Source organism: Oncorhynchus keta, chromosome 13 (genome assembly GCF_023373465.1).
Source record: "Oncorhynchus keta strain PuntledgeMale-10-30-2019 chromosome 13, Oket_V2, whole genome shotgun sequence".
In the NCBI taxonomy this organism is placed as follows: Eukaryota; Metazoa; Chordata; class Actinopteri; order Salmoniformes; family Salmonidae; genus Oncorhynchus; species Oncorhynchus keta.
The window spans coordinates 46420534-46443554 of NC_068433.1; the positions used below are offsets into that span (position 1 = coordinate 46420534).

The 23021-nt window shown below is 41.7% G+C and overlaps 1 protein-coding gene across 11 annotated transcripts in view; it reads left to right on the forward strand.

Moving 5' to 3' along the window:
• The window catches only part of LOC118392438 (myotubularin-related protein 5-like), a 67641-nt gene that overhangs the window by 10588 nt on the left and 34032 nt on the right, over positions 1–23021 (forward strand). For 6 of the 11 annotated variants that reach the window (XM_052460314.1, XM_052460315.1, XM_052460318.1 and 3 more), the window contains exons 2-7: positions 15369–15454; positions 16155–16292; positions 17183–17308; positions 17542–17652; positions 18259–18345; positions 22713–22742. In XM_052460314.1, coding sequence (XP_052316274.1) covers positions 15369–15454; positions 16155–16292; positions 17183–17308; positions 17542–17652; positions 18259–18345; positions 22713–22742 — 578 coding nt within the window. The remainder of the gene's footprint in view (positions 1–15368; positions 15455–16154; positions 16293–17182; positions 17309–17541; positions 17653–18258; positions 18346–22712; positions 22743–23021) is intronic. The other 5 variants (XM_052460322.1, XM_052460323.1, XM_052460324.1 and 2 more) reach the window with 3 other exon arrangements.

The following is a 23021-nucleotide window of genomic DNA, read 5'->3' on the forward strand; positions in this document are numbered from 1 at the left end:
GCAGTAACCATGTCACGCTAACCTTGTTAGTGTCCTGCTGTCTTTTTTTTTTATCGGGTCGATACATATTTGATCATGTTGAAACTATAAAGATTAGATAAAATCATGACATGTGCTAAGGATAAGTGATGTAATGTGACGGCAGGCACCAGAGCAGCTCCCCTCCTGTCACCATTTTAACCTGTCAGTTGCAGTAACCATGGTAACCAACTGTCACATCATGGTGGTTTGGAGACGAAAGCGAGAAGCTGTTGTCTGTTCTGATGCCAAGAACACAACATGCACAGAGAGCCGTTATCAGCCTTCCATCAAATCTAATTTGATTGGTCTTTCACATTTAGTAGATGTTATCGTGGGTGTAGCAAAATGCTTATGTTCCTAGCTCCAATAGTGCAGTAATACCCTTGACTGTCCATCCAAGACAATGATAATTTTCAGTCTACAGCCAGTCACTATTCCAACTTGTATATTCTCCAAGATCACTCTGTGTTTCATGGTCATCTAAGACAGGGTTTCCCAAACTCAGTCCTAGGCCCCCCCACCCGGTGCACATTTTGACTTTTGCCCTAGCACTACACAGCGTATTCAAATAACCAACGCATCGTCAAGCTTTGATTAATTGACTCAGCTGTGTGGTGCTAGGGCTAAAACAAAGGGCCCTGGGGCAGTTTGGGAACCCCTGATCTATGGCCGCCATCTCAGCATAGGACCCCTTCCCAACTTCAACTCCGTCCCTGCTTCACCAGTTTCTTACCTCTTTTTAAATATTTTTTTTATTTGACCTTTATTTTACGAGGCAAGTCAGTTAAGAACAAATTCTTATTTTCAATGACGGCCTAGGAACAGTGGGTTAAATGCCTGTTCAGGGGCAGAACGACAGATTTGTACCTTGTCAGCTCGGGGATTCGAACTTGCAACCTTCCGGTTACTAGTCCAACGCTCTAACCACTAGGCTACCCACCTTTCTCCACCTATCTAGCCCACTCCCTTCCTCTCTTTCTCCACCTCCAGTAGTTTTTACCCAACAGCATGTCCTGCTGATAGTAGTGTGTCTGATATTCCCTCACGCTGCCCGGCTCAGTTCACATTCCAGTCACGCTCCAGTCTGAATGCTCTGCAAGGAAACCCTGCTCTTACATCAGACTCTGTTACTTCGTCACCCAGGAGACAACTAAAGTCTAGTCTACCTGACTGTCCACGTTGGCCCGGACTCACTCTGCTGAGGTTTCACTGTTGATAAGCTCACATAGTTGTGCCTGAGCCAAGACAATCAGGGTCTCTCACCATATCTAATTTAGGCCCAAGAGCCCAGTTTTGAGAGTTCCTGCCTGTAACACACCTGATTCAATGAATCAACTGGGCTTTTGATGATTAGTGGAATCAGTTGTGTTAGTGCAATGCTGGAACAAAAGCCTGCACAGTCCCTGTGGGTACCCTGGAGTTAGGACCAGGAGTGAGAACTCGGGTTACTATGATGTCTATACAGGTTACTATGGTCTCTACAGGTTACTATGGTCTCTATACAGGCAATCTCCATGTCAGCTTTCTTTCTAAGGGGAGGTCTAAAGAACTTAGAACTATGGTCAGGGCTGCCACCAACACGTCAGGTGTCGAGTGGCTACTTCTACCTTGTGATGCAAGGGGAAACACTACAGTACTGTCTAGTGGCTACTTCTACCTTGTGATGCAAGGGAAACACTACAGTACTGTCTAGTGGCTACTTCTACCTTGTGATGCTAGGGGAAGCACTACAGTACTGTCTAGTGTGAAACATTTCCTCTTCTCTGGAAGAGCAGAACCACCCGGTCAACACTTAACATCGCTAACTTTCTCACCTTGTGACCACGGACCAAAATAAACATCACCTGCTCATAGTTTCACTTCACCTCCACCGTGTCACAATTAGTGTGTCACTGGGCCTCTCGCAGGTTTTATTTATTTAAATTTTACCTTTATTTAACTAGGTAAGTCAGTTAAGAACAAATTCTTATTTTCAATGACGGCCTAGGAACAGTGGGTTAACTGCCTGTTCAGGGGCAGAACGACAGATTTGTACCTTGTCAGCTCGGGGGTTTAAACTTGCAACCTTAAGGTTACTAGTCCAACGCTCTAACCACTAGGCTACGCTGCCACCCCAGCGGCCTCTCGCAGGTGGGTGCTACTGATCAATGGCCTGCAAACCTCACTTATGAAAATATCTGCGTGTTAAAAGTTCACCAGGCATAGGCCTAACTTTAATTTTGACATGCTGCTGCCAACTGTCTCTCCAGAACTGTAGCTATGATTCATATTTCAAATCATTATAATTTTGTTTGTGTTTGCAGTTAACACCCTCTACTGTAAATGTTGATAGTGCCTCCAGGGCCTAAGGTCTAGGGCCTGTTCTTTTCCCATCAACCATACTCTAAATGGTTCAACCTTCACCTACAGGGAGAATTAACTGAGGATTATGCAAGGGCTCCTGCTTGTGCCACCGCTCACCAAAAATGTAGGTTTTGAGAATAACAGTTGCAAAATCATAGGTAAAGGCCAAAACCAATAGCAACAGCCACTTTAAAGGGGTAATCTGCAGTTGCTACCATCATCTTTTGATTAATAAATGAATGATATACTTAGTACCAATTGATTCTTGAAGAATGTAACTTATAAAAGACTCATAAGCTTAGTTAAACTGTCGTACCCCATCAGAACCCCAAATATATGCTTGTTTTACGTCAATGTTTGTAAACAAAGTAAAACACTATATAGCCTCAACATGGTTGTAACTATAATGTTGATATCACAGATGGTCAGTCCTTGCATCCATATCTCTGTCTATGAATTTGAGAGCGGTTGCATTTTTTCAGCCCCATCCCGAATATTATTACCGAAAAAACTATTGTTTCAACTGCTGATTGTCACTGTAAGGCAAACAGTAATGTTTAATCATTTATATGACCATGCCATTGACATTGCTCTAGTACCTGGTGCCACCCTGTGCTGGCCAAGCCTGGTACACCTTTGTAGCACAGACCTTTCTAGGGACCAGGTCCCTTTGAATGTTTTAGACTTGCAGACAGTTGCCTGTCTATTGTTTCCTGGTTAAAAAATGTTGTCCATTAAAATAACATCAAATTGATCAGAAATACAGTGTTGACATTGTTAATCTTGTAAATGATTATTGTAGCTGGAAACAGGAGATTCTTTATGGAATATCTACATAGGCGTACAAAGGCCCGTTATCATCAACCATCACTCTTGTGTTTCAATGGCACGTTGTGTTAGCTAATCCAAGTTTATAATTTTAAAAGGCTAATTGATCATTAGACACCCTTTTGCAATTATGTTATCACAGCTGAAAACTGTTTTTCTGATTTAAAGAAGCAATAACACTGGCCTTTAGACTAGTTGAGTATCAGCATACTTTCTTCTGTAACTCGTCAGTCTATTCTTGTTCTGAGAAATGAAGGCTCTTCCATGCGAGAAATGACCAAGAAACTGAAGATATCGTACAACGCTGTGTACTACTCCCTTCACAGAAGAGCACAAACTGTCTCTAACCAGAATGGAAAGAGTGGGGGGCCCGGTGCACAACTGAGCAAGAGGACAAGTACATTAGTGTCTAGTTTTAGAAACGGACACCTCACAAGTCCTCAACTGGCAGCTTTGTTAAATATTACCCGTAAAACACCAGTATCAACCTCAAACGTGAAGAGGTGACTCCGGGAGGAAGCTGCCATTTGAGGACTTGTGAGGTGTCTGTTTCTAAAACTAGACACTCTAATGTACTTGTCCTCTTGCTCAGTTGTGCACCGAATATCTACCTATGTAGATATTCCGTTTAAAAATCTGCCGTTTCCAGCTACAAGAGTCAATTACAACATTAACAATGTCTACACTGTATTTCTGATCAATTTGATGTTATTTTAATGGACAAAATTTTTTGCTTTTCTTTCAAACACAAGGACATTTCTAAGTGACCCAAATCTTTTGAACGGGAGTGTATATTGTCATGGTAAGCTTCATTACATTGCAGGCTTCTCGGCTCTGTTGTCCAGTACATAGACTGTTGTTATGACAACCATGTTTATTTGAACAGTGGTTTGTTTTTGTGCAGTGGGTGTGTGCATACATGCTCTTCCATGATTCTCTATGCAAAACTATAGTGAAAGGACTCTTTTTTTTCCTATTTTTAAATGAAGTGAAGGAGCCAATCACGTGAGTGTTTTAAAGCGGTGATATCCCACATAGACAGAACCAGCAGCAGAGAGGAGATCCATTAGCAATACCTCTGAAACACTATAAGCATCCCTAAATGTGTGTGTGTGTGGTCCTCCATGCCATGTATTAATGGAAATCCTAAGAGCCTGTTCTGTTTCGCTAACTCAGCAACATAAATATCCTGAAATGGCACCTGGGAATGTTGGAACCTGAGTGAGACTTTAGTATTCCACCATCAGCACTCAGGGAGTCAAGGAAAGTCAGCTTGAGTGTCCCGTTCCAGATGGCTGGCTGAGCACACTGCCACTGACAATTCATCATATGTTCTCTGATAGGCTGAGGGAGAGTCGGGGATGGAAATAAGAGGGGGAGTATGATGGAAAAGAGGAGGAGAGACACTGGAAGTGATGGGTAGGCTGACTCCGGTACAGTGATGGAATGTACACTGACAGACTAACCGTGCACTTTCCACCAGACGCGGTGTCTGCAGGAGAATTTCGGGGGGACATTAATTAACAATATGCAAACAATGTGTGTTTAGCTTTTCAATGCTTCAGATGTACAATGACAAGGGCGCGTTGCACATGCCCGTAAGGCCACTAATGCCATCATACTGTGGGCCTATGGCTGACAGCCCTGACTATTATGTTGCTATCACAGGAGGTTGGTGGCATCTTAATTGGGGAGGATAGGCTCGTGATAATGACTGGAGCAGAATGGGTGGAATGCTACCATACATCAAACACATGGTTTGCAGGTGTTTGATGCCATTCCATTAGCTCCATTCTCCCCTCCGCAGCCTGTTGTGGTTCCTGTTGACTCTGTCGGTCTTCATAATTTTCCCCTCTAGGATAAATAATGACCTCCCGTAAAATCTAACTAGCTAGTAGACTACTCTCTCCCTTTCTGGCAGCTGAAGAGTCAAATCCGTTCAACCTCCTCCATGCCTGTTATCTACACATGCATTTGCAGCATGTGTTTTTAATTTACAATGAAAAATACACCAAGATAATAAGCTAAAATTAAGTTAGCTAGGTGATGATATTTATCTTAGCTATACAGTATGTCAGGTTGGCTAGCTAGCTAGCACCTCATTGCCCTAAACACAGTGGCCTGCTGTAGCCAGCTAGCTACTAGGCGACATTCTGTTAGCTGTCTGAAAGCGCTTAAGAAAACACATCGCACCGAAGTATGGTGTGCTGTTTGTCTGGCCACAAATGTTTGCTTGCTGACTACACAGTGTATTTAAGGGACCACCCGCCTGGGCATCTGACTGTTGCCATTTTTTTCCGTTTTGAAAATTATAGCCGCCACTTTGTTCAGAAGTGCTACGTACTCTCGGCCGGCAAACACTTGAATTGTGTCTGTGCCTTAAGGCAGACTCCTTCCCTCAGCTCTGCTTGGTAATATCACCGTTACCAGATGCAGGATGTCCTGCACCCTGGCTTTGTACTCAGTGCCATAAACCAGCACTCTTATCTGCACTATATAGCCAAGTTAACGTTATTCATTGTGTATTTATTCCTTGTTTTTTTTTAACCTCTTACCTCCACCCGACACGCAGGCGTCCCATCTAGACATCTGGAAATGCAAATGCGCTACGATAAATGCTAATAGCACTCGTTAAAACTCAAACGTTCATTAAAACACACATGCAGGGTACTGAATTAAAGCTACACTCGTTGTGAATCCAGCCAACAAGTCAGATTTTTAAAATGCTTTTCGGCGAAAGCATGAGAACCTATTATCTGATAGCATGCAACACCCCTAAAGACCCGCAGGGGACGTAAACAAAATAATTAGCATTGTCGGCGCTACACAAAATGCAGAAATAAAATCTAAAACATTCATTACCTTTGACCATCTTCTTGGTTGGCACTCCTAGATGTCCCATAAACATCACTATTGCGTCTTTTTTCCCCCGATTAAATCGGTCCATATATAGCCTAGATATCGATCTATGAAGACTGTGTGATCAAGGAAAAAAACAGCATTTTATAACGCAACGTCATTTTTTAAAATGAAAAGTCGACGATAAACTTTCACAAAACACTTCGAAATACTTTTGTAATGCAACTTTAGGTATTAGTAAACGTTAATAATCGATCAAATTGATCATGAGGCGATGTATATTTTATAGCTGTACGTCTTGAAATAATGTCAGGATAAATCTCAACCAAAATATCCGGTCCGTTTGACCAAGAAACAAATCTTAGGCAAATGACAAGACTGTTGACATCGTGTGGAAGCTGTAGGTATTGCAACCTCTGCTCCAGGTAATGTGGTTTCTATTCAACAATACATTCAAGTGGCGCATTGATATATTTTCCAGTTTTCAGTGATGAGATTTTCCTGCGCTTTTCGATGAAACGCACGTTCTGTTATAGTCACAGCCGTGATTTAACCAGTTTTAGAAACGTCTGAGTGTTTTCTATCCACACATACTAATCATATGCATATACTATATTCCTGGCATGAGTAGCAGGGCGCTGAAATGTTGCGCGATTTTTAACAGACTGTTTGAAAAAGTAGGGGGTAGGATCAACAGGTTAATGGGGGCTGGGTCAGCTTTAATATTGCAGATTGTGGTTTTATTCCTTCGGTTACTTTTTTTCTACTATTTCTCTTGTTTCTCTGCATGGTTGAGAAGGGCCCGTAAGGAAGCATTTCACTGTTAGTCGACACCTGTTTACGAAGCATGTGACAAATACAATTTAGATTTTATTCTATCCACCCCAATCACTGCCCAAGGCTGATAGCATATCTCAACCTTGTGGCAGAGGAATCACTCAGGGTGTGTACCTGACTGTGTCTGTTATGGTAACTGTCGTCTATTGTGAAAGGTTATTATTATCAAAGGCCATTTTAGGTCACTGTAAGTTTGTATGGAGGGAAATGTTACTACTGGGCCCAGTTACTCCATTTCCACTGAAGATTTACCCTGGCTCCTGGGACTCACTGGGCCATGGTCTCAGTTGACCTGCTCTGACTTGGGGCCAAGGAAGCCCTAGCTTTGTAAATGCAATTTCCCTAGTATAACATCAGGATGTCTGCATTTATTAGAGGTCAACCGATTAATCGGAATGGCCGATTAATTAGGGCCGATTTCAAGTTTTCATAACTATCAGAAATCTGTATTTTTGGACACCGATTTGGCCGATTTTTAATTATATATATTTTTTTACACCTTTATTTAACTAGGCAAGTCAGTTAAGAACACATTCTTATGATGGCCTAGGAATGGTGGGTTAACTGCCTGTTCAGGGGCAGAACGACAGATTTGTACCGTGTCAGCTCGGGGGTTTGAACTCGCAACCTTCCGGTTACTAGTCCAACGCTCTAACCACTAGGCTACGCTGCCGCTGATGTATTATATTCATATATTATGTAATATATGAATATATGAAGTGTTCATTCAGTATGGTTGTAATTGTCATTATTACAAATAAATGTAAAAAACAAAGTGTCCAATTTAATCGGTATCGGCTTTATACAGGGTTTACAAAACATTATGAACACCGGTTCTTTACATGACAGACTGACCAGGTGAATCCAGGTGAAAGCTATGATCTCTTATTGATGTCACTTGTTAAATGTCCTTTGGGTGGTGGACCACTCAGCCAACTTGACACAACTGTGGGAAGCATTGGAGTCAACATGGACCAGCGTCCCTGTGGAACACTTTCGACACCTTGTAGACTCCATACCCTGACAAATTGAGGCTGTTCTGGGGGGGGGGGGTCGGTATTAGGTGTTCTTACTATTTTGTACACTGTGTATATTGTGAATCACCCATATGTTTGAAAAAAATCAAGATATGATTTTTTAGGCCATATTGCCCAGCCCTAGACTAGTTGCATTGCAAACACAGATGTGTGAACACTGGCCAGCCCACGTGCACGTAGCAACAGACGGGTACGGTCAAATATTCTACCTTAGACCGATTATTGGTCTCATAAGCTCTTACTGCACAGATGAACCCATTCAACATATACTACGTGCACTTACACACACAAAATGCATGAGGACTATATTCTGTGAGAGACACACACACCTACCTGTGCTACGTGCTGAAGTTCTCAGAGCCAAACCTTAAGGAAGTTTTTATGAGCTCCTCTCTTCTGTCACAGTTTACAGTCCACCACTGAGGAGTACATGTAGAAAACACACCACCACCACCTGGCTGCCACTGAAACAATACGTTTCAATATCCACTCTAGCATACTACTTAAAATGAAGGAATGTATTTTACATGCAATTGTAAGTGGTATTCTAGTATGGATAATTTAGCCAGATGTACTACTGATAATCTACCACTAGCCATCCCGTCACTTTTTATGCTACCTGCACATCACTTAATGTAGCACGAAGAAGGTCTAAATTAATAAACAGCAGTGCGATAAAGTTGAAAATGTAAATTCCTTCCCGGTCCCTGACCACTGCTCACGTCTGTTTAGACAGAACGTGAGTGGTGTTTTAAACGAATGAGAGAGTACATGTAATATGAAAGGCTGGCTGCCTGCATTTCTGCAGCTCTGTGTTTGACTGGTCAAAGTGTTTTTGACACCAGAAGGTTTTTAAAAAAGTGTTCAGGAATGAAGGACAGCTGGTCTACTGAACACAACCCACTGTCTCATGACACCCACCTTCTCACGAGAAAGGGAGAGTGAGACTGGGATGGTAGCAAAGGTGAGATGAGTAAGAGGAGATGGGTGAAGGAGAGCGTGCAGAAGAGACGATGAGTAGGCTATTTCCTTCCCATCTGTGTGTTTGGTTTTGGGAGCTGCCTGCCTGCCCTATAGTTGTTGTTTGTATTGTGACTGGGCTTAGCGGGCTCTTGGTTTTGTTCCCCAAGATAAAGAGCCTGAGACTTTTGTTATTCTCTGACTGATGCAGCATTCAACCACAAACTCTCTCTTCCTTCTTCACTTTGTGAATGTCTCTTTCAGTGATTGGTCTCGTGCTGTGATATAAAGTGAATTCTGTGTGAAGACGACTGTCTGGACAGAGAAGCTCAAATGATGGTTAACAGAGTGATTTGTAGAGGTTACGTAAGAAGGCTTTTGTCATTCTGCTAAGACAAGCAGCACTGACATCTTAGCTGAAGTCTGAAGATAAATCATACTGTGTTCGGGAATAATCGCAAGGGCGTTGTGCCAAGAAAGTGTGCCTATAAGTGAGGCAGCCTGGAACAAGGCCAGTCCCTTCTGGGTCATGATCCCTCAAGGCCAGGTTTAAGGCTCGCACATATTACACGAATGTGGATCCAGCGTTCGTCTGCCGATCGTTCAGCGTGCTTTGTTTTAGGGACCACCCACTTTAGATGTTTGTCTGCCGACATTCTTCATGTGAATCTACAGTACATGTGAAATCTGTGCACGCTCAATTTGCAAATTACATGCAGAGGTGAAGTACTCCCGGCCAGCAAACGCTGTTGATGTGTCTGAGCCCTTAGACTGAAAGTACCTCAACCACTGTGTCAACAATAACTGTGTCATGAAGTAACAGTTTGGCATTGATCTCATCTTTTTCTTTACGACAGACTGACAGTAAAGTGTGGGGGGGTCAATAGGTACATATCACAATACTTTTTTTAGTTTAATTTATTGGCACCAAAGAAAATAAGTGATCAACAATACAGATAACAACAAATAAATAAACTGTGTAGGTGTGGTTAGAAGCCCAAGGGCCTTATATACTGTAAAAACCACACCACAAACTATATACAATTCAAGTACAAAAATAGAAAAGGTTTGTTAAAACACATAACAAAACCCTCTAATCGTAAATGTACAAATGAACTGATCAGCAATCACAACACATTATAAACAGTTTATGTTTTGTTTAAATGTCTGTGTGAGAGTTGGGCTATATGGAGGAGATTACTGAGTAGTTTGGTTCATCAGGCTGACCCCCAGTCTTGCCTTGAAGTTATTGAGGGATGATGATGTTTTGGCAATGTGAAGATAAGAATTACAGAGTATGGTACCTCTGTATCTGATAGAGAATTGGCTATGTGAGGTCTGGCAGTTGGGAGGTGAAGGTTATCGCAGTGTCTTGCTATATAGATAGATTTCAGAATTAACCCGGCAGAATCCATTGAAGGGTTTCAGTAAATTGTCTGGGAGGTATGAGTTTCTTAAATAAAGGTGCAAATCAAAGTTTATTTGTCACGTGCACTGAATACAACAGTGAAATGCTTACTTACAGGCTCAAACCAATAGGGCAAAAAAGGTATTAGGTGAACAATAGGTAGGTAAAGAAATAAAACAACAGTAAAAAGACAGGCTATAAAAGTAGCGAAGCTACATACAGACACCGGTTAGTCAGGCTGATTTGAGGTAGTATTTACATGTAGATAAGGTTAAAGTGACTATGCGTATATGATGAGCAGAGAGTAGCAGTAGCGTAAAAGAGGGATTGGCAGGTGGTGGGTGGGACACAATGCAGATAGCCCGGTTAGCCACTGTGCGTGGGCACTGGTTGGTCAACCCCGTGGATGGAGCCAGGTAATTAGAGGAGGTGGCTTGTCTTGGAAATGTATTTTCTATGATGAGTAATTTGTGTAGATAGGAGGCATATGTTAAGTCCCATGTGGCTCAGTTGGTAGAGCATTGTTCTTACAACGACAGGGTTGTGGGTTAGATTCCCACGGGGGTACCAGTACGGGACAAACATTTAAAATGTATCCACTCAATACTGCTCTGGATAAGAGCGTCTGCTAAAAGACTAAAATATAAATACTAGGGATGCACTGATATTTCATTTTTGGCCGATACCGATATCCAATATTTTCCATGCCAAAAAACGATACAGATAACCAATATACAATTTTTTTGCTGCCCTTTTAAGAATTCTAGTGCAGTTAAATAGTTAACACACACACAGATGCAGTGGTCTAAGGCACTGCGTCTCAGTGCAAGAGGCGTCAATACAGTCCCTGGTTTGAATCAAGGCTGTATCACATCTGGCCGTGATTTGGAGTCCCATAGGGCGGCGCACAATTGACCCAGCGTTGTCCGGGTTTGGTTGGGGTAGGCTGTCATTGTAAGAATTTGTTCTTTAACTGACTACTTAAATAAAGGTTACGCACATACACATACACATACACATACACACACACCACACCGACCAAAAAGTTATTTTGTTGAGAGTTACATATGTACCCATTACCAGTAAAACATCATCAAAACCTATTTCTTTCACTTACTTGCTGTACTGTTTTGTTCATTTATTCAGTCGTTTCATTCTCAACCAGGATTTCATCATACATGTTAAGCAGTGAAGTTTCAGCTCTGTCTGTCCGTGGCCTCACTTCCTCAGTGCGCACTGTCATTGTGTCCATTTCCATCTTGTCCAGCTGTGTATGTAACATTTCACGTAAACCCTGTTTCTTTTCTGCATCGAGGCCATATTCCCAGTTGCCTTGCCATGATTAAATGTGGTGGGACGTACTTTCAGTTTAGTTCGAATGTTGCCATCCATCCATGGTTTCTGGTTAGGGAAGGTTTTAATAGTCAGTGGGTACAACATCTTCTATAAGTTTCCTTATAAACTCGCTCAGCGTATACGTCAGTGTTATTCTCTGAGGCTACCTGGAACAAATCCCAGTCCATGTGATTGATGCAATCTTGAAGCGTGGAATCCGATTGGTCAGACCAGCGTTGGATAGACCTAAGCACAGGCACTTCCTGTTTTAATTTTTAGCCTATAGGAAGGGAGCAACAAGATGGAGTCAGGGTCAGATTTGCCAAATGGAGGGCGGGGGAGGGCTTCGCGGAAGTTAGAGTAGCAATGGTGGAGCGTGTTACTCACCCATGTACTGCATTCGATATGCTGATAGACTTTAGGTAGCCTTGTTCTCAAATTATCTTTGTTAAAATGCTTTAGGGGGGATATACATGGCTGTGACGACAACCTAGGAGAGTTCTCTTGGGAGATAATACAGTCGGCATTTGATTGTGAGGAATTCTAGGTCAGGTGAACAAAGGGACCTGAGTTCCTGTATGTTGTTACATGTTGGAATCAGTTCAAATACCCTGGGAGGTGCATGATCCGCTTTGGGAATGTCGTATTCCTGGTCGTAGTGCTGGTAAGTTGATGTCTCTGATATCCAATAGTTCTTCCCGGCTGTATGTTGGTAAGTATTTCTTAACAATGTAAGAAATAATACATAAACAAAATACCGCACAGTTTCCTACAGACTAGAACTGAAGCTGCCATCTCTATTGGTGCCAAATCCTCGTCGACCCACTGTGCTGTCAGACTCGCTGGTCCAAATGTCAGTCGTGACGCTAATAGCAGTGGATGTGTGTTTCAACAATACTGTGTAACTCCAGTAGGGCAACATCTGAAAAATAGTGTGTACCGGGGATGGATCGACCAGTCTGCGAAAGCCAACATCATCTACGACAGAGCACGGTTTATTGTCATGGGCAATGAATTCCATTATCTTGGCGTTAATGGATTTCGCCTTTGAGTTGTCTTGCTGAAATATTCTTACTCTTTCAAATGACTGCTCGACTTGAACTTGTTTAGTTGTTGGAAGTGTACGCTTAGTATTTTTCTGCTTTTGTTCTGCGTAGCGCTGTATATTTTTTTGGCATCATTACGTCATCTACTTAAATTATATAATAAAGGTGAAAAAGATATAGGTATGCACGTCAGCTTTGACATCGGTTTTGTACATCGACGTTGGCATTTTTATTTAATATCAGCCTATTCCAATACGCTCACCGATTTTATGTTGTGCTTCCCTATTAAATACTGGCCCAGACAATATTACAGTAATTGAGATCTGGGTAAATTAAGCTATAGTAAAGAGGTAGGAAGCAATTCTGATGATACCAACAGATTTCACCACTTTGCTGTAGACAAATGTAATATGATCTTTCCAGGTCAACTTTTAGAACTCAGAGGAATCTAGTGGATGTAACTTATTCCATTTCATTCCCACCAATTGCGATTCTGGCTTTTTAAAATGATTGTATACATTTTTTATACAATATTTCTTATTCTTAATAGTGAATACTATAAAGTTCTATTATTATTATTTTTTTTTTTTTTTTACATTTAAAGATAATTCGTTTATCTGGAACCATTCATGAAATGTTGCCGTGCCTGAGTTGGCTTCATGAACTATTGAATCAAAATTCTTATGTGATAAAATCAAATTGGTATCACCAGTGAAGAGCATGGGAAGTGTAGTAGAGGACACATCAGCAAGGCCATTAATATAGATTAGGAATAAGAAAGGTCCAATTTTCAAACCCTGTGGGACACCACAGGATATCTTGGCCCTGGTAGATGCACAGCTATTTGCGTAAACAAATTATTTTCGATCATAAACATAACTATACATCCAATTATATGTATAATCATGAAAAACATAATGCAATTTAGGAAGTAATATTTCATGATCAACCATGTCAAACGCTTTGGCTAAATCTAGAAAGATGACGAGCCTATTAATTGTTAAGGGCTGTAAATATTTTATCCACAAGATGCAGAAGAGACATATCGTTGGAGTAGTTTTTACGATCCTCATATAGAATAGTGTTGATTTTAAATGTTTCAACATTCTCTTACACACCAATTTTTCTAGAATTTTGGGTGATAATTTGTAAAAGATCTTGGATCCCCAGATTTATAGAGTGGGATAACTTTGCCAATTATCACATCTTTAAGGAACAATACCAGTTTGCGTAGATTTGGTGAAGGTATACGTTGGAGTCTCAGTGATCAAGGAAGACATGGATTTCATCAAAGAGGCACCCACATTCACAAAGTGATTAAATTAACATGAAATACCATCAGGATCACTATATGTCTTATTTCCAACTATACATTTAGATGGGATAGTTGTAGATGCCTTTTTCTTATTCAACAGTTTATTGATGATTTTCCAAGTTGACTTAATATTATTGAAGTATTCTTGGAATTTGTTAGTCAAATATATATTTTGGGGGGGTATCTAAAGTAGGTGAGTAAATTTGTTAATATACTTTTTGTAATTTGCAGAATTCAGGGGAGAGGGATTTGTGGGGGACTTTTTTTTTAACTGAGGATTTTTTGAGACCGGTTGTAAACCAAGGTTTCCAGAACCCTTCTGCTGCTCTCTTACGTGGTTTAACTAAGGGAAAGCAGTGGTGAAATGAAAGATGTGAGAAAAGTCTGGAAAGCAGATTCCACATCGGCCTGATTTATAAACATTTTCCTATGAAATATTATCAATCAACATCTTAAAGCGCTCACAATTACTTGAGTTAAACATTCTACATGTAATGCTTCTAATCATTCCCATCTGTTCATTTCCAGTTGCCAACGAGAAGTGGAAAATTGGAAAGTGGTCAGAAATATCAGTATGAAATATACCTGTATTAGCTACTTCTGGTACATTTCAGGAAATTTAAATCAGAATCAACAATCATATTTCCCATTCGCTTCATTAATATCTAATGGGTTAAGGATCATGTTATCAGGGTTGATATCCTGCACAACTAGGAGAGAGACAGAAGTGCATGTCTCATGTCCAATACAACCATACATTTGTGTTAGTTTTATCAATAGGGGTGCACTTCCTTTGGAATGCACATGACACAGTCCACATAACCCTCTGAAGTGTTTAGTGGTGTTATGACATTTAGAGCATTGTGTGTGTTTGGTCATGAGGTTAGCTGAAACACATGAACAAAGTTGTGTGTGTGCGTGTGCGCGTGCGCTTGTCAAATCAGTGGACTATAGCTGACTCGAAGTATCAACTTGTAAAAATGAGCGTTTTAGCGCTAATCGGCTGTAGCTGCGCTAGGGTACAGCCTATATTTTTATACATTTTTTAAAATATATTTTTTAAAACAGTGAGTTAACATATTTTCAGCACTTTAGTTTCCAACTCATTTTATCATGCTCTCTCTTGTCTCTGTGCAGCAATATAGTGGGAAATATGTTTGGAACATGAAATCGCAGTATTGAATCGCAATACATATAGAATCATGAGAATCGCAATACATATCGTACCGGCACCTAAGTATTGTAATAATATCGTATGGTGAGGTCCCTTGTAATCCCCAGCCATACAGTAGTGGTCTAGGCCCTGACAGATAACTTGGCTCTCTGATCAAGAGTTCTGACCTGACCTTTGTCACCCTCTTTTCTCTCTCTTTCTCCAGGGGGCAGTGAGGGCCAAGGTCACATTCTCCAGCGCTTTCCTGAGAAAGACTGGGAGGACAATCCCTTTCCACAAGGCATCGAACTGGTATGTAACTAACATTACTCGCACACAAACAAATGCACAATAGCCTACATATTTACCCGATGCTACATGCGTCATCCGTAACCTGAAGAAAGGCTGCATCGTGAAGGGATCAACATCACCCTGAATAATTTACTGTTAATGTGTATTTAATGTCTTCCAAATAACCCTTATTCCAGTATTGATTACCTCATTATTGTCTCGTGTTTTTTGCCCGAGTCAGTATTGAAGAATTCCTAAGTGTTCATTATGTTTTACAACATGAATGCCTACAGAACAATGGTTATTCCTTGGTTTGCTTCTAGCCTATTTCTCACCCCGATCCAAAATAAGGGTGTAAGGTTAATAATTTCTGACACGTGGAAAGTTTTCTTAACTTGGTGTAGCCTAGTGGTGGAAAATAACCTAATGATAGGCTAGAGATCAGAGGTGAGTCACAGAGTTGCAGAGTAGGGACATGTGACATACCACACTGGTATACGGCCCACTAATACTGTATGTTCCTCTCCTGTCATCGCTCTCTCTCTCGTGCTTCCTCATCTATCTCTCCCTCCTCTCCTTCTATCCCTTTCACCTCATTCCCTTTTCCCTCCTTCTTCCCTTCTTTCTCAACCCCTGCGCCCATTGACTCATTTTCTGTCGATCTCACCCTCTCCCTCCTCCTCCCTCCTCCTCTTTCTCCCCATCTCCTTTTCTCTCTCAGTTCTGTCAGCCCAACGGGTGGCAGTTAGTTCCAGAGAGGGAGCGTCCGTCGTTCTTTGTGTCGGTTCTGACCGACATCAACTCAGAGCGTCACTACTGTGCCTGTTTCACGTTCTGGGAGGGCCTGGACAATCCACAGGTGAGAGACCAGAGGAGAAAGAGAAGATTCCCCCGAGCCACACAACTCCTCACACACTGAGCCAATGTCATTATGAACCAATAACAGTATCCTTATAGTTGTACTAGAGGTTGACCGATTATGATTTTTCAATGCCGATGCCGATTTATTGGAGGACCAAAAAAAGCCGATACCGACTCAATCGTCCGATTTTTATTTATTTATTTATTTGTAATAATGACAATTACAACAATACTGAATGAACACTTATTTTAACTTAATATAATACATCAATACAATCAATTTAGCTGTTCAATTTGCTTTAAATAATGCAAAAACAAAGTGTTGAAGTAAAAGTGCAATATGTGCCATGTAAGAAAGCTAACGTTTAAGTTCCTTGCTCAGAACATGAGAACATATGAATGCTGATGGTTCCCTTTAACAGGAGTCTTCAATATTCCCAGGTTTATAGGACTATTTCTCTCTATACCATTTGTATTTCATTAACCTTTGACTATTGGATGTTCTTAAAAGCACTTTAGTATTGTCAGTAACAGTATAGCTTCAGTACCTCTCCTTGCTCCTACCTGGGCTCGAACCAAGAACACAACGACAACAGCCACCCTCAAAGCAGCGTTACCCATGCAGAGCAAGGGGAACAACTACTCCAAGTCTCAGAGCGAGTGTACTGTATAGCAAGTGTTTATCCCTACATTTTACGCTGGCAACAAAGTTGTGGAAATAAGACGATTTGATCATATGAGAAACCGATAACGATTTATAAATGTTCCAAGCAGTACTTGACGTATGATATTGCATTTGATCTTTAATGATACATCTATAGAACATTTTCACAGGGTAGGCTACGTTCTGTACACTGTATGATATTCTGTGTCTTTCTGTGTGTGTAGCTACAGAAAGCTGAGGCCAGTGAGGTGGATGAGGATGAAGTCCCAGTGCTGGTCCAGCCGGCCCAGGTCTTTGCCCCCAAGAGCCTGGTGCTTGTGTCCCGTCTGGACCACACAGAGGTTTTCAGGGTACAACGCACCTCAAAACAATACTGCATGTCCCTGTCCGATACTCCCATTGCACTTCTCATCTCTGTTTCTTGTTACAACGAAGTGTGTTTGAGACAAATCTAGGCTTGATTTGGCTGTATTTTGTTTTAAGTAGTAGATGTGTTTTTTTCCACACAAACCTCATTTGTCATTTCACTACAAGTCAAGGAAAGGTTGTTCTTGTCTTCTGACTGGGTGCCTCCCCTGTGCAGAACTGTTTGGGGCTCATCTACACCGTGCATGTGGACAGCCTCAGTGTTCCCTTGGAAACAGTGATCGGAAACCTCCTCACCTGCGTCATCCCCGTTGCTGGTGGTTCTCAGGTAAACACACCTCCTGCATGCATACTGACTTGTTCGTATTCTCCTGAGCAGTGCAACACTCCAATCCAGCTAGCCTATTAGCTTGTTAGCCCCATCCAACCTGCTAGCATATTAGCGTAGCATATTGGCCGATGCCGACTGCTAGCACATTAGCTTAATCAACCGGTTAGCGTTGTAGCTTAGCATTAGCGGGTGTGCTATGCTAACCCACAGTGCCGAGTCAATTTCGGGTCCTCAGCACAGGCCATCCTTGTGGTAATGGCTAAAGCGGAATTAGTGGAATGGTATCAAATACATCAAACACATGGTTTCCATGTGTCTGATGCCATTCCATTTGCGCCGTTCCAGCCATTATTATGAGCCGTCCTACCCTCAGCAGCCTCCATTTCTACACACTATGTATAGGAATATCTACTTAGTGCTTGTATTCGCCCTATGTGCACAATTTAAACGTACTGTTTGTCTCAAACTAATTCAAGGATGCTACAGTGTAACATACAGTACTACTACTATATTGGGCCTATACGTACATTTCTGTACATTTTGTTCCCTTGTGTAACATGCCATTGAACTCCGCTGTACATTGGTTCCTCCTGTGTGTTACAGATAAATGAGTCCCCAGTATGTAGTTTAAATCTTTCGGTTCCTCAGGCCCTAGCCTGTGACTGGCTACTGGGCTGCTTTCAGGACCAGGTAACATCACCTTCCGGCAGCTTCTTACCAATCCGCTTGCCTCATTGTGATTTTTTTAGCTATTTAGATAAACATGACGATTCTAAAAAGTATGTTTTGTATTTCCTGTAATCATCTCAAACCATGCTGATTAATATTCACTCAGTGGTTTGCACTAATCTGCTTTTGTGGGTTTTGTGGCCTAACGATGCTGCATATTCCATGCTACATTAACCTGTCAGTCATTTTGATCATTTTTGAGACCTTTTTAAAATCAATGAACTGTTTTGATTCTATGTGCCGGTGTTTGTCGTGGATCGATCTGACGTGTTCGCCATTGTTGATCTGTTATAGAAGTGTGTAGACTTTTCACTTGATGAGGAACACACATTGGTTCTCTGAGGGTGACCATATGGGGCACCAGATGGCCTCATAGCAGGCAGTGCTGTGGTCTGAATGAGAGAGAGGACTAAACAGCATTAACACAGACACGCGCATATTTTCCAAAAAAAAACAAACATACACTTGACTTACACACACTCAGAGACATTCATGCATTGGATAGTATAGCACAGAGTGTTCTGTAATAAACTCAGCAAAAAAGAAACGTCCCTTTTTCAGGACCTTGTCTTTCAAAAATAATTTGTAAAAATCAAAATAGCTTCACAGATCTTCATTGTAAAGGGTTTAAACACTTTTCCCCATGCTTGTTCAATGAACCATAAACAATTAATGAACATGCACCTGTGGAAAGGTCGTTAAGACGCGAACGTCTTACAGATGGTAGGCAATTAAGGTCACAGTTATGAAAACTTAGGACACTAAAGAGGCCTTTCTACTGACTCTGAAAAACACCAAAAGAAAGCTGCCCCTGCTCATCTGCGTGAACTTGCCTTAGGCATGCTGCAAGGAGGCATGAGGACTGCAGGGCAATAAATTGCAATGTTCGTACTGTGAGACGCCTACGACAGCACTACAGGGAGACAGGACGGACAGCTGATAGTCCTTGCAGTGGCAGACCACGTGTAACAACACCTGCACAGGATCGGTACATCCGAACATCACACCTGCGGGACAGGTACAGGATGGCAACAACTACCCCAGTTACACCAGGAACGCACAATCCCTCCATCAGTGCTCAGACTGTCAGCAATAGGATGAGAGAGGCTGTACTGATAGCTTGTTGGCATGTTGTAAGGCAGGTCCTCAACAGACATCACCGGCAACAACATTGCCTATGGGCACAAACCCACCGTCGCTGTACCAGACAGGACTGGCAAAATGTGCTCTTAACTGACGGGTCACGGTTTTGTCTCACCGGGGGTGATGGCCGGATTCATGTTTATCGTTGAAGGAATGAGCGTTACACCGAGGCCTGTACTCTGGAGCGGGATCGATGTGGAGGGTCCATCATGGTCTGGGGCGGTGTGTCACAGCATCATCGGACTGAGCTCATTGTCATTGCAGGCAATCTCAACGCTGTGCATTATAATTAAGATATTCTCCCCCCTCGTGGTACCCTTCCTGCAGGCTCATCCTGACATGACCATCCAACATGACAATGCCACCAGCCATACTGCTCGTTCTGTGTGTGATTTCCTGCAAGACAGGAATGTCAGTGTTCTGCCATGGCCAGCGAAGAGCCCGGATCTCAATCCCATTGAGCATGTCTGGGACCTGTTGGATCGGAGGGTGAAGGCTTGGGCCATTCCCCCCCCAGAAATGTCCGGGAACTTGCAGGTGCCTTGGTGGAAGAGTGGGGTAACATCTCACAGCAAGAACTCGCAAATCTGGTGCAGTCTGTGAGGAGGAGATGCACTGCAGTACTTAATGCAGCTGGTGGCCACACCAGATAATGACTGTTTACTATTGATTTTGACCTCGCCCTTTGTTTTGGACACATTATTCAATTTCTGTTAGTCACGTGTCTATGGAACTTGTTCAGTTTATGTCTGTTGTTGAATCTTATGTTCATACACATATTTACACATGTTAAGTTTGCTGAATATAAACTCAGTTGACAGTGAGAGGACGTTCCTTTTTTTGTTGAGTTTATAACAGTACATGAAAAGCTATGGTAGGTGTTTGTTACGGTGTAATAGCAGGTTTGATACTATCAAATGTCAAACTTCTAATCACACATGCCTTTTTATTAGACTCAGGTCTGGACTTGCTAGAACTCTCCCCAGTCATGCCACATCAACCACTGTCATTCCAACATGCATTGCAACATATCCACTTTACTACTGGAACTGGCAATCATCTCAACTGTCAGATATGCTCTCCTGGCATACAGAGTAGCAACCTTTAGCCCCAATACTGTACACTGGAATATATATGAGTCTGATATGCAACCTGCCTGAACGTTTGTGTGTGCGTACATCTGCCCGTCTGTATGAGTGATTGAATAGATAATTGTAAATGTCTGTCTAGTCTCCACAATGTCTTCCCATGAACCAGCCCAAGGACGTTCTGTCAATGGGCCAAGCTCCATAAATAACTTAATTTCCTGAAATATTAACTGTAAAACATTAACTAAGCAAATTTCCCTTTTTAAATTAACTATCCTAAAAATTGTTTAACATTTCAGTCCTCAGTTATTTCATCCCATGGTCATGAATACAGCGTCTGACTAATTCACATGTTGGATGTACAGTTGAAGTCGGAGGTTTACAAATACCTTAGCCAAATACATTTAAACTCAGTTTTTCAACATTCCTGACATTTGATCCTAGTAAAAAATCCCTGTTTTAGGTCGGTTATGATCACCACTTTATTTTAAATAAGTGAAATGTCAGAATAATAGTAGAGTGATTTTATTTCAGCTTTTATTTCTTTCATCACATTCCCAGTGGGTCAGAAGTTTACATACACTCAATTAGTATTTGGTAGCATTGCCTTTAAGTTTACCTTGGGTCAAACGTTTCGGGTAGCCTTCCTCAAGCTTCCCACAATTTTGGCCCATTTTCTCCTGACAGAGCTGGTGTAACTGAGACAGGTTTGTAGGCCTCCTTGCTCGCACACGCTTTTTCAGTTCTGTCTATAGGATTGAGGTCATGGCTTTGTGATGGCCACTCCAATACCTTGATTTTGTTGTCATTAAGCCATTTTGCCACAAGTTTGGAAGTATTCTTGGGGTCATTGTCCAGTTGGAAAACCCATTTGCGACCAAGCTTTAACTTCCTGACGGATGTCTTTAAGATTTTGCATCGAAATATCCACATACTTTTCCTGCCTCATGATACCATCTATTTTGTGAAGTGACCAGTCCCTTCTGCAGCAAAGCACACCCACAACATGATGCTTCCACCTGTGTGCTTCACGGTTGGGATGGTGTTCTTCGGCTTGCAAGCCTCCCCCTTTTTCCTCCAAACATAACGATGAAGGTTGATCTTTGTCCCCATGTGCAGTTGGAAACTGTAGTTTGGCTTTTTATGGCAGTTTTGGAGCAGTGGCTTCTTCCTTCCTTAGCGGCCTTTCAGGTTATGTCGATATAGGACTTGTTTTTACTTAGATCTCTTTGTACCTGTTTCCTCCAGCATCTTCACAAGGCCCTTTGCTGTTGTTCTGGGATTGATTTGCACTTTTCGCACCAAAGTACGTTCATCTCTAGGAGACAGAACGTGTCTCCTTCATGAGTGGTATGATGGCTGCTATGGTTCCATGGTGTTTATACTTGCGTACTATTGTTTGTACGGATTAACGTAACGGCTTTTGGAAATTGGTCCCAAGGATCAATCAGACTTGTAGAGGTCTACAATTTTTTTTTCTGAGGTCTTGGCTGATTTCTTTAGATTTTCCCATGATGTCAAGCAAAGAGGCACTGAGTTTGAAGGTAGGCCTTGAAATACATCCACAGGTACACCTCCAATTGACTCAAATAATGTCAATCAGCCGATCAGAAGCTTCTAAAGCCATGACATAATTTTCTGGAATTGTCCAAGCTGTTTAAAAGGCACAGTCAACTTGTACTGGAATTGTGATACAGTGAATTATAAGTGAAATAATCTGTCTGTAAACAATTGTTGGAAAAATTACTTGTGGCATGCACAAAGTTGATGTCCTAAGCGACTTGTCAAAACGATAGTTTATTAACAAGAAATTTGTGGAGTGGTTGAAAAACGAGTTTTAATGACTCCAACCTAAGTGTATGAAAACTTCTGTCTTTGATTTGATTTCCCCTAAGTTGATAGCTGGTTTGACTCTGTGCCTTATGTTCATTTTGCTGCACTCTCATGTCATAATGCAACGCTGTTACCGTCTGAATATATTTGTAATGTTAATGTTTTGTCATGTTTTTTGTTTGGATCCTGTTGTCTCTAATTTGTGTTATCCTATGGTGTATTTCTCTCTCTCTCTCGTGTGTGTGTGTTGCTGGACTTGTGTAGCCGGGCCAGGAGGAGAGAGAGGAGAGCTTGGTACGCCGCCTGACTACTTTATTCTCCTTTCAACCAATCAGCTCCTAGCTTTCCCCAATTCTGTCGGGATTCTCCTATGTCTTTGTAACTCACATACCTCTCTCAGCCCATCCTCCTCTCCTCCTCTGCCAGTTAAAATGGTTTTCCCTTGAGATGTCTGCAATCAAATCACTTTAAGGCTCAATCTGTTACCCGATGGCTGATCCTTTTACAATCTGTTATTGGTAGCCTGGAAAAATTAAACTATCTAATTTGTTGTTGACCAGACGAGTGACTGTG